Below are 12845 nucleotides of genomic sequence, written 5' to 3' on the forward strand. Positions count from 1 at the left end.
ACACGAGAAGTCGGTGTTGTAGTATGTATAACGCCTTTGTCTTGGGCACCACATAATGTAGTGTGACATCTAGCCGTCGGACGCCACACAAAAGGGTTAGATGAGTTAATTTTTTTCAATTGTGGTTCAGTTCGTGAAATACTTTCATCCATGAGTTAATTGTGTCCATTTAGCCGGAGCTGATGTAAAGCAGTTACTGTCACTGCCAAGGATGAAGAGAGAGGCGTCAGTCAGGAGATATTTGGAGGGGAGTGATCGGTGGACAGCAGATCTCAGGAGATGCTTGCCGCTATTTCAGCTAAGCAGCGAGTAGTATAAGGTGTTTGCTGCAATCTGTTGCCAGGGTTCTAAACAGAACCGGCTGCCGTCTACAACCGCAGTATATGCAAAATTAGATGTCCGTATCAACATGGTCATCTCAATGTTGATTGGGATTTTCTTGCCTTAACCATGAACATAACCCGAGCTAGTGATGACACATATAACCCAAGCGAATGGATAATGATCACACAACAAAAGGAAACAACATTTCAGCACTCCACCGATAGCTCCCAATAAATTTGCTCATTCTACAAGTTTTTTCAAATTCGCAATGCAAGTAACCTAAGGTGTTGTGCATACAGATAATAAGTTCAATCGAGCATTAGCTCCATCTCAACCTGTGTAGCCATTCGTCAGTCACCATCAATTTGGGTCAGATGTTCATAACAAGCTCTGTCATGGCCCCACAAAAAAAAAACATCGTTAGTGCACCACCACGCGTTCATTCAGTGCTAAAACATGGAGGAAGAACTCTTACCCAATGTGAACTAAATGTTCTCTATTCTTCGTCACCAGCATGCTCAAGAAGATAGTTTGCAGCGAGTTGCTCATTCCTGTCACAGGCGAAGAATGCTTCGATGACACGTGCTCTCTCAAACCCCATGGCTTCCAACTGAAGTACGAAAACAAATCCGACCAACCAAATGAGTATGTCAGATGCATTGTGCATTTATGCAGCAAAAGGATATTTAAAGTAATTATGAAGCATACCCTTCCAATTGCCTCTTGCTCTTCTGGTGTCACACTGATAGCATGAGGCATTTCATCCTGGTCAGCCTGGTCTAAGAAGTCCCTGGAAATGTCAGACAAGTATGATTTAGTAGATATATATGTTGTAAACTCTACTCAAATTGAAAGAAATTGTTAGGACGAAACACCATGATTGATTGTCTAAGGAAAAAAAGGACACGCGAATACAAGGGAAAGGATGCAGCGGCTAATAGATATGTTCAGATAAAGTATCACACAGGTTCTCTAAGGCGCTACTTTTAAGAATAGATTATCATGTTATGTTCAGAAACTATATTAGCAAGGTACATCCAATACTTGAACCAATATAAGCCTTAAAAACAACATATATTACTAGTTACTGGTGTGAAATAGGCCTGAATCAAAACAAAATTGACAGTGACGAGATAGAACTGAAGTCCAAAACCACCTGCCACAAAAGCTACAGCGGCTGGCAAGTGGCAGTCAGCAGATATTCCAGTTCATAACTAAAAAAGCAAAATCAGCACTATGAATCCTATAGCTTATTTAAATGAGATCAGAATATATAAAATCCAGCAAATAAAAAGACCTACCCATCGCCGCCTTCAAATGTCTCATTTAGTAACTGAAGGAACTCATCATTGTTCTCCTGAATCAACCTTAGAAGTTGAGGATTCTGCTTGCTCAATTCCTGGAGCATAGGCTGTAGCGAAATACCAGCAAAAAGTTTAGACAGAGAATGAAGGTGAAGCATAGCATAAATAAGACATTAATAGAAAACCTGTAAAATTTGTGGATTTGTATGGACCATTTCCCGAAGTGCTTGAAACTGCAAATGATGATTGCAATACACTATTACTTCAAAATTAGAATAACACATGGTAGGGTACTGAGGGGAAGTTCATTCGACCAAACTATTAGTGTATGACAAATGGAGCATTGCACACTTTTAGTGTATGACATAGAAAATGATAATTCGTTGGGATTGCAAGTGCAACGATATGTGCAGGATAATACTTTCCTATCCCAATACTATGCACAAAAGCATCCCAAGTAGCGATAAACACATGTATGCTACAGTATTGTGTGACGGACCAACTAATAGCTGCTTCCACCACAGCATTCTCTTGTACAAAGAACAAATTATAGTGACCGCAGTATATGCTCCTAACACAGAATTCTACTTTCCACATACTTAACATATCTACAAGTAATCCACGTAAACTCCTCAAGAAGGATGTTAACCCTAAATCATACTTCCTCTGTCCCAACATGTCCACCATATTTTGAATTGTTAAGACGAGATTTTGATCAAAAGTTACTCAATTAATGTGGTCTATGTATACAAAATCGCAATCAAAACTTTTAGTATACAAATCTAATGACACCAATTTTATCCCACACAAACCACGTACTAACAAAGTAATATTTTGGTAAAAACCTTGTCTTAACGAATCAATGTATGCCTTATATTTTGAGATTGAGGGCCGTATAGATTTTTGAGTGGACAAACTACCAGCATTCACATGACCATAGAAGTACTGGCTACCATCACAACATCAAATTATAAGTTCACACATCACACACATGTCCATCTCTGTTACTAGTACATTCGATCATCAGAAAGTTTGACGAGCAACGATAGTAAACAGAATGATTGGCTTGATCCCATGTGCACCATTGTTCTGTACCTCGTCTTTTCTCTGTCAGAGAGACCATAGGAAACAAAAGTAGAGAAGTAACTGATAGAACATGAAGACAGAACCTGTTGGTTATTTCGAAGAAAATCAAGTGATCCACCACCAGCAGCACCTCCAGCATGGGAAGCCCCCTGTTACATCATTTAATTAGTCAAAAGAAACTGAAAATAGGCAACACCACACCAGCACTACAAAGACAAAGGTGGAAAGTAAACCTGCGGGAAAAGATCCAACGGTGCTGTGTTTGGGATTCCAGAGAGGCCAGTTTCTCCAGGAGCTGCAGCAGTGGTGTTTGCCCCTTGACCAACCACCGGAACAGCAACTTCGGCTGTCACGGGAATACCCTAATGTTTGAGCAAAACAAATATCATCTATTAGCATCAGAAAATTGATCCAAATTCAAAATTCAGATGGGGAGAGATACACACAGAGTACAGATAGTCAATGGCACGTTCTGGATTGTTATAGGCTGCACGGAGAGCTCTTTGGACCTTATCTCTATCCCAACTGCCACCCCCCATCTCCATTATCTGGTTAATCATTGTGTCCAGATTGCTTCCTGACAGTAAATCCGATGCTGCAATATCAACTGTGCTCAAAGGGGTCCTAACAAAAAAGAAAAAACAGTTTTACATAGCAGAATTAGTAAATTTAAAGGGAAATTGCTCGGTTCATATTCACATGACCAAGACTGCGAGACAGATTGCAGGATCATGCCATGCTACTATTATACAACCATTTCAGATCTATACTCCATGCAGTTACAGCAATCCCAAAAATTCCAGTTTGGGGCCTAACTTCCCATTACCCAGCTATGCAAATCGCTGTTACAATGGCTCTGGATTTTCATGCAGTCCAGAAATACACCTAGTTATGTTCAGTGCTTCTAACTTCATATCTACTCCCTCCGTCCGGAAATACTTGTCCGAGGAATGGATAATAATGGATGTATCTAGATGTATTTTATTTCTAGATACATCTATTATTATCCACTTTTGTGACAAGTAATTCCGCCAGCGCAAAAAAAAACGCCCAGTCGCGCCCCCAGGAGCCCAAATTTCGCCGATTAGGGCCCAAATTGGTGCCGGCAGATCCAGGCCGAACCCAGCGCGCTGGGGGCGCCCGGGGAAAGGAATTTGGCACGAAAACAAACCACGCCAGATTCCTCCCGTGTGGACCAGCCGAGTCAGCGACTGTGCGTCACCGAGAGCCTTTGTCGTCCTCATCGCCTCGGCTACCACGCCGGTTGGGTTTCCAAGGTCTTGCGACGCACTAATGGCGAGCCGCCGCACGTCCCGCCCTTTCCCGCCACGTGTACACACCACTCCCGCTCCTCTCCCCGCTATAAAAGTCATGCCTTGCCGCACACTCGCCATCCATCCCCATCTCTCTCGCCTCCACCGTCGGAAACACCCCCCGAGGCCATGGCGGAAATATTCCCCGACGACGGAGCGGCGGCCAATGGCTTCGGCCGCCGGTTTTTGCACGAGTTGGAGGCACGCCTTCTCCACGATGCGAACTACCCAACGCCGCCTGACATGCGTGTGCCGGGCACATGGCGGTTCAGCACCGGCGGCATCCCCGTTACCCCCGCCACCCTCCGACGCGGAGCGCCACGCCGAGATCACGCAGCTCGGGGAGTCCTTGCCGGAGGACGCGGGCTAGCAGCAGAGGTATGCCCCCGAAAACCAGCCCCTGTGGACGGCGTATTTCCAGTGCCACCTCGCCGAGCAACTGGCGTCGACCAATGGCGCTGCGCCGCCGAGGGGGCGCCACAACTCCGACGGCCGCCGTCAATGATGGGGCGACCCAAGGCGCACGCTCCACGCCGTCCTCTCGCACATCGAGGGAGGCAACGAGTCGCCGCTAGAGTATCCGGCGCCGTCGTTCACACGCTGGAGCGGGAGCTAGTGGCTGCTGAGGCGCATGCCGCCGTCGTTCACGCTCCGGTGCGGCGACGCCGCTCGTCGCCGTCAAGCCCGAGCCCCAGGAGACACCGCTACGCCGGCGCAGCCGCGGGCGGGAACCTCGTCATAAACGAGGGCCGCCACGACCCTTCCCCTCCCCGCGGCCACCTTCGCCTGGTCAAGCCGAAGAAGGAGCCGGCAACGCCCGTGGTCAAGCAGGAGCACGTGGAGATGGTCGCCCACCTCGACGCCGGCCTCATATGGTCGCGTGACCACTACGTGAGGGAGGAGATGGAGCGCCAGTGCCACGCTCTCGCTCTGAAGGAAATCGCCGAGTGTCGCCGCGGCCGCGAGGAGGGCGGCGTCATCGTCCTCTCCGATAGTGACGAGGAGGCGACTGCGCCGACCAAGCCCGTCAGCAGCGGCGATCCAGGGTAGGGCTGCAGCAAGGACGACGGCGTGGAGGACGAGCCACCGAGCGACGACTACACCGTCTTCTACAACCTCCTCGGCATGAACTAGGCTCGGGGCGGTGACGACGACATAGTATTTTCAGGCTTTTATGTATGTTTTTAAATTTGTATAAATATGAATGGAACCACCTATATTTCGTCCAAAATTGTGTAATTTTTGGCGAGTGCGTGCCGAATTTGCATTTGAAATCTGCGGCTGGGGGGCAAACTTTGGGCAGAGGCTGGGAACCCAAGCCCCCCCGGCGAAAATATCGCCGGTTAGCCCCCAGGAGGTGCTATTTCAAGCCCCTGGGGAGGCGAACAACTGGAGATGCTCTAACCATATTGACTCATGTTACATGTTCATGGAGTTCAAAAATATACTTTTAACTCTGCTCGCATATTGCAATCTACTCCCTCCGTTCCTAAATATAAGTCTTTTTAGAGGTTCCACTAGTGGACTACATACGGATGTATATAGACATATTTTAGAGTGTAGATTCATTCATTTTACTCCGTATGTAGGCCCCTAATGAAATCTCTTAAAAGACTTATATTTAGGAACGGAGGGAGTATTAGTTGATGCATCGACTTGTGTTTGTCGTCACTTTTCACAATGAACGTTTGCAGCTACGAGGTCATTTATGCAACACTGCATGATTTAAAGCTGAACCAATCATAAGAAGGACATGCCTCTGTAAGTTAACATCGGTTTTCCCTTGGGAGGGATACATGCAGAAACATGAAATTTAAGTGGTAAAAAGGACCCTAATAGGAATATCAACTGGCAGACTTCGAACATACTCTGCAGGTGGTCTTTCAGGCTGAGAAGTCGTAGTTGATGGGACTCTGCAGAAAGATGGCGCATACATTTAGTTTGGGCAAAACCCTATGTGCATGCAGTAAAATGCAATGAGGAACCCTAGCAAGGGGCTCACTGGGGCTGAGGAGCTTGTGGTTGAGCAACTGGAGGCGCTTGACTGGTAACAGGAGTGCTTGAAGGCTAGTAATGGTTCATGTGTCAGTACGGAACGGATACTTCATATTGTGTTTTCATCCGCAAAAGAAGAATTTTACCTGGGCAGATGAACCTCCACTGGAAGCAGAAGCTTTACTCTGCAGAAAATAAGTAAATAGCGGTACTTTTAAGAGAAGAAGAACAAGGCCGACGAATAATGTGGAAATAGTGATGTAAGTGTCAAGTACTTTCTTTCTGTTGATATAAATGGACATTGTACAGCATAGCTGCTACATAGGAAGGAGCAATATAGATGGACTATGGCAGGATGCCAGCAAATTAAGTAAGGCGAAAAGGTATTTCAGGCACATTGAACAGTAACAGTCAAGTGCCATATCTGAATATAATTTTCACATGTAACCACTTATGTTCACTCCTTAATAATTCATGATGTTACAATTGTTACACCGAGCATATGACAGAACTGAAATAATCCATACTGTATAGGGCATAAGCAGCCTACCTTACTAAGCATGACAACTAGAAATCCAGCTTCGCCAACTTGATTCTCATCCAATGTGCTTTCATCCTTCAAAACCTTGCCATTGTGAATCAGTAGTTGTTGACCCCATGGATAACTATCCTTTCCTTGAATCTCTTCAATGTTCTTCTTGACAGCCATAATCTGATTTAAAGCAAACAGTTAGCATGATATTGAAATAATTACTCCCACTGACATTTTTTACTAGTCATAGTTCAAAAGTCTTCGAGATGCTACTTTGACAAAAAATAATACAGCTATACATTAAGTATAATACTATGAAAAACAAATTAACAGCAAATCTCATGATATATTTATTACATAAACCTATATAGTTTTAAAACTATTGGGGGTCAAACTTAGAGGCCACAGATCCTAGGTCGCCAAGTTAAAAAGAACACAGATAGAGTATATCACAAAAAATATTCATCTTTGATAAAAGACGAGTTTGGAAACAAGTGTACTCCTCATGGCAAAGGGACACTGGTGGGGAAGAACAGTGGATAACAAGGTGTCCAAAGGACATGATTACTGCAGATGGGAAAGAACAGCAATGACACTCCTGAAACTCAACCTTGCAACACCAAATTGAACCCTAGATCATGAAGATCACTTTCCAATTGACGTGGACCTAAATCCTCGCCAACTCCAGCTTTCCATCGTCCCAAAACCACAACCCCCGGAACAAGCTATTAACACAGCATATCCACAAAATTAAAGTTGCGTATACAGAGAAAGAGCATCGTTCGTCTACCAATCATGTCCAATTGGAATACTGCCAAAAATTGTCTGCCAGTATATATTTTTAAACAGCCTGCCTACAATAACACGTTCACCATCCTTCATGGAAACTCACACGCACTGTTCTTCCCTTAAGAAGATCCCGAGCACTCACAGGTAAATGCGAGGACGCAGTGCAAACGGCATTCCAAATCAGGGGCCAACACCTCGGCAAAAAAACCTAATCAGCAATAGCACGCCCAAATCTAACGAGCTAATCCCTTCCGTATATCAACGCATAACCACATGTCCCTAACATCTACTCACCGTCACATCATCTGCATTGATCGAAATGCTAGTAACTCCCAGAAAAAAATCGCTGTGAAGCTGTGCATCCAGCGAAGAACACGGGCTCTGTTTGAATTGAAAAAAAAATCGGGGAAATTTGAAACTAAATGAGGGGAGCGGGCCGGGGAATCTCACGGTGTCATTGTGCTGGACCCGGATCTCGAAGTGGGTGCCCTTGAGAGTCTTCACCGTCAGCTTCATGGCGGCGCCGCGGTGGTCACGGCCAGGGGATCGGAGTTCCTTCCCTTCCCTTCCCGCTGCTCGCGCTAGGGTTTTAGCAGGTCATGTGCTATTGACGCAACCCTCCGCAGAAAACGGCTCGAGAAGTTCGCGGATCGACTTCGCTGCGCCTCGCCCCCTCCGTCACCGGCTCCGCGCCGCCGCAGTCGCTCGATGCGCCGCCGCCTGCTTCGCCTTCGCTACTAGCTGAGTGCCTCGAGTGGCTGGGCCAGTTCGTGTATGTTTGCGGCGGCTGTCTGCCTGTCTGCACAGCTACGTAGTTAAGATTTTTCTTCTTTCTTATGGGCCCTGGAAGAGAAACGACCAGCAGAAGCCCAAAGGGGGCATTTGGTAGGCTGCATAAGGCGGAAAACCCTATTCGATGCTCTTTGCGTCAAATAGTCGGCCAAACGCACAGGGGCGCGACCAACTGGACCGGTCTATCTCCTTCTGCAAGTTCATGTTTGAAAATTGTTCATGAAATTCAGAAAATGTTCTTGCTTTAATAAAAATGTTCTAGATTATAAATAATTATCGTTTTTCAAAAAAATATATAAATTTTAAAAAAAATAGGATTTTCAAAAAATGTTCTACGTTTTCAAAAAAATATTTGCGAATTTCAAAAAATGTTATTGTTTCGGTATTCATTTTTTCCTTCACTTTCATTCCTTCTTTCCTTTTCCTATTTTTTTGTTTGACATTTTCTAATATATATTTTTGAATTTAAAAAAATGTTCTTGTGTTCAAAATTTTGTTCATAATTTTATTTAAATGTTTGTGCTTCAAAAAATATTCTTGCTTTTAAAATGTGTTATTATTTTCAAGAATGTTCGTGTTTCAAAAATTGTTCTCGTATTCGAAAAACTGCATGATTTTTCAAAAAATGTTCCTTTTTTCATAAATTGGTAACAGTTTTTAAAAAATGTTCTTGTTTTCACATTTTTATAAAAATGTTCCTGATTTATGGAAAATATTTATCTTTTTCCAAATTTGTTCACAAATTGAAAACTTGTTCAAATTTTGTTCTCGGTTTCAAAATTTCTTATTAATATTCAAAAAATGTTCGTGCTTTAAAAAATTGTTCGCGCTTTCAAAATTTTCATGATTTCTCAAAATTGTTCTTGGTTTCAAAGTTTGTTCTCAAAATTGAAAAAATGTTTGTGCTTTAAAAATTTATTCGCCTTCCAAATTTGTTCGGGTTTTTCAAAATTGTTCTCCGTTTAAAAAATTTGTTCTCAAGATTCAAAAAATGTTCACGCTTCCAAATTTGTTTGGGATTTTCAAAATTGTTCCCCCTGCCGCAGCGAGCGGCGTGTAGGAGTTCCCGCATAAGGCGCAACCAGTCATGCACGGTGTAAAAATCACGTACTCATAGACAAGCGTATAGTAGAGTTAAGATATTTCCCTAGAGTTTTCTAGGGTACCCAAACTCGTGTGGCGATCTAGCCGGTGTTCCACGTAAAAACCACGACAGCGGCGTGGCTTTCTCATATGTCGACTGAAAAGAATCGAAATGGACCTAAAGAGGGGGTGAATAGGTACAATTACAAAATTTAATTGTTACTTAGCAATTTTAGGCAAAAGTGTGGAATATGAACTTTACCCTAACAATTGCACTAGTGATAAGGTGACAAGTATGATATAGTACAAGTTAAGCACTTAACTAGGTAAACAAACCTTAATATGAAAACATGTTAAACAGGTATGGAGACAAGTAACCATAAGTAAGGTGTCACGGTTAGGAATAACCGCAACTCTAAAAGACGAGGATGTATCCCGATGTTCACTTCCTTAGAGGGAAGCTACAAGAGGTGGATGTTACCACAAAGGCACACCAACGCCACGAAGGCTCACCATATTCTCTTTTTGAGACAACACCACGAAGGCGTTTCTTAACCACTAGTGGTAGGCCTTGAGGTGGCCTCCAAACCCTCACACATTTTTCGGGGAAAATCACAATGGTTTGATTCCTCTCCGAAGAACTCCTATCACCTAGGAGTCTCCAACCTCCAAGTGTAACAAGATCAAGGGAACCGCTCAAGACTTGCTCAAATCATGAATTGCTTTGGTTGAGATGAGAAGAGAGGGACGATCTATATTTTGATTGGAACAACACTCAAGAATCCTCACAAACGCTCTTGGGATCTAAGATTTGGTGAGGAGTGGAGAGAGTGAGAAAGAAAAGTGTTCTTGAAATCGTTTTAGTGTGTTGGACAACCCCCACCCGAGCTGGGAAGGGGGTATATATAGTAGTGGTGGAAAATGGTCGTTGGAGGTCACTTATTCTGCGCACTTGTCGGACGTTTGACAGGCTTCGGTCGTCCGGACCGAAGGGGAGGGTCGGACGACTGGCCACTATAGAGAGAAAACCAGCGCAGCAGAGGGAGGTTCAGCACAGTGTTCGGACAACCAAAGATCATCGACGGAAGGGCCGGACGTCCGGCCAATTTGGTTCTGTTGGGATGGCATCGGATTCCCAGCCACACACGGACGTCCGAAGGCCGGTCGACCGGAAGGACCAGAAATCCGACGAATCAATGTGGGTGAGGTAGCTCCGTACCTCAGTAGGCATCGGACAACCGAGAGTTGTGGAGTGTCGGACGTCCGGAGACCGTTTGATGTCCGAGCCATGAGAGGCAAAAGCAATTTATTCAAGACAAGAACTTAGCCATGGGGTTTTTCTTGGATTTTTGAGCAAGTCTATCGCGATAACGAGTGATCCCCTCTTAATAGTGTGGGATCCCTATACTCAAGAGTAACCCAAAAGAGATAGAGCTTTTTGTCTTGTTTCTCCATACTTGAATATCATGAAAATGTATCTCATGAGTACTAAACCTGAAACGCACTTGACAGGAGTGATTAGTTCCCTATTTGTATGTTATCAACAACATCAAAATACGATTAAGGGCATGATTGCACTTTCACCAACGAGTCCTACCCAGGACTGATAAGGAAGAAGTTCAGCATGGCGGGAACAATCTTGGACCAAGCAAAGCTGAAGGCGGGAGAGGGGGTCGACGAAGGAAGAGGGAAATTGGCTGGTGTTGTTGTTCCGTCGGTGCTGGCGACTGCGGGTGTTGCAATTGCGGCAACAGATGATGCTCGTGGGGTGGATCGGGGAGAAAGGGAGACTCGCGCTGTTGATAGTAGGGCGGTCACAAGGGAAGGAGAAACCAAAGATATCCTTATAGATCGCGGCGAGGAAGGAGATGAAGGTGACTACTATTGGTGTCCGGAGCTCGAGCTCGCAGATCTTTTTACGGGCATGACGCTACATGGAGAAGAAGAAGAAGATTTTAACTTTTTAGAGGAGGTTAAAGATCTCATCAAGCAGGTCCGGTTGCTGGGGTTGTTTCTAGTGCATACTACAAGACCTTCCAATCACTTAGTGTTGCTCAATTAGATGCGCAATGCATGGTCCGCGATGCAAGGAGTGACCTTCAGCACCAAGGCACTACATGAATATGCTTCGTTGTCGTCTCCCATAGCGGATGGCAAAGGTCCACTCCACGAACGACAAAGATCTTTGCCGTCCTCCGGCCGACAACAAAATTTCTGGTACTGAAAGTCACAACAAAGGCTTTCTTTGTCGTCTGCCTGGCAGCGGACGGCAAAGATCTTTGATGTCGGTCTTCCTAGGCCTGCAGACGGCAAAGGTGTTAGACGGAAGCGGACAGCTGTCACCTCCGTTAGGTGGCTAATGGAGCCTTTGCCGTCTGGCAACTAGCAACAGCCTTTGCCGTCTGCCAGCTGACGTCACCACTAGCTCCGCTAGTCAGCGCCTGCCGTGTCCTTTGTCGTATGCCTGGGTGCACCTTTGTCGTCTGCCTGGATGCCCCTTTGTCGTCTTCCTCGGAGTACCTTTGTCGTCTGCGTGGATCTAGCTAACAACAAACTGACCATATGGGTCAGACCTACTACTCCCAGGTTGCACACGTAGCTACAACGTGGTACCTTTGCAATCAGCTCACAGACGGCAAAGCCCTTCGCCGTCCGCTGACAGACGACAAAATGCGTGTATTGCCACTTTTTTTCAGTTATTTCCCTTCATTTTCAGAATACTTCTATGATATATATAATTTCAAACATCATATGTAATTTCAAACATCATAGAAGAAGCATAGGCCATGTATCCTACATAATCGTGAAAATATTGAACAAGACAACAAATAGCCTAGCTTCACACTCTTCATCCATATATACACATAGTTTCAAACATCACACCATTCATCCATACAAATCGAAAAAAAGAAAGCATTGGCAAACCATCAATGCGAGCTTCCATGAAGTGAAACAAATCTGCAAAATGAGAATAAGAAAGTTAGAAGAAGAAGAAGAAGGAGGGGAGGAGGAGAAGAAGACTAGAAGAAGAAGAAGAAGAAGAAGAAAGAGAAGGAAAATAATAAGAAGAAAGAAAAAAGAAGCTCATTCTTCTCTTATATTCTTTCTTTTTCTCCTCTGTCCTCTTCTATTCTTTCTTTTTCGTTTCATGACATTTTTCAGCTTATTATGTCATTTTGGAGGAAAATAAGCTAACTATATGACATTTATGAGCTAACCAAGGTTATTATGCCATTTTTTACCTAGCTAAGCTAACTATGTCATTTTATAGGAAAACAAGCTAAGTATATGACATTTATGAGCTAACCCGAGTTATTATGTCATTTCTGAGCTCACTAAGCTAATTATGTCATTTTGGAGGAAGATAAGCTAAGTATATGACATTTATGAGCTAACCAAGGTTCTTATGCCATTTGTGACCTAACTAAGCTAATTATGTCATAAATGAACTACATAAGCTAATTATGTCATTTTGGAGGATAATTAGCGAAGAAGAAGAAGAAGAAGAAGAAGAAGAAGGATAAGAAAAAGGAGAAGAAGAAGGAGAAGACTAAGGAGAAGAAGAAGGAGGACAAGAAGAAGAAGAAGGAGAAGAAGGAGGAGGAGGAGGAGGAGGAGGGGGAGAAG

General features: G+C 44.2%; 1 protein-coding gene across 1 annotated transcript; it reads right to left on the minus strand.

Moving 5' to 3' along the window:
* Positions 1-515: 515 nt before the first annotated feature.
* LOC123401579 (ubiquitin receptor RAD23b-like) lies at positions 516-8135 on the minus strand. Its single transcript, XM_045095407.1, has 13 exons — positions 7794-8135; positions 6573-6734; positions 6169-6207; positions 6030-6094; positions 5896-5940; positions 3161-3338; positions 2948-3076; positions 2798-2863; positions 1814-1861; positions 1626-1735; positions 1033-1114; positions 800-934; positions 516-714 (listed from the first exon to the last, which is right to left on the minus strand). Exons 1-12 carry the CDS (start codon positions 7857-7859, stop codon positions 821-823), a joined length of 1104 nt encoding a protein of 367 aa, XP_044951342.1. The 5' UTR covers positions 7860-8135; the 3' UTR covers positions 516-714; positions 800-820.
* Positions 8136-12845: the final 4710 nt, after the last annotated feature.

This window comes from Hordeum vulgare, chromosome 6H, assembly GCF_904849725.1.
Source record: "Hordeum vulgare subsp. vulgare chromosome 6H, MorexV3_pseudomolecules_assembly, whole genome shotgun sequence".
In the NCBI taxonomy this organism is placed as follows: domain Eukaryota; kingdom Viridiplantae; phylum Streptophyta; class Magnoliopsida; order Poales; family Poaceae; genus Hordeum; species Hordeum vulgare.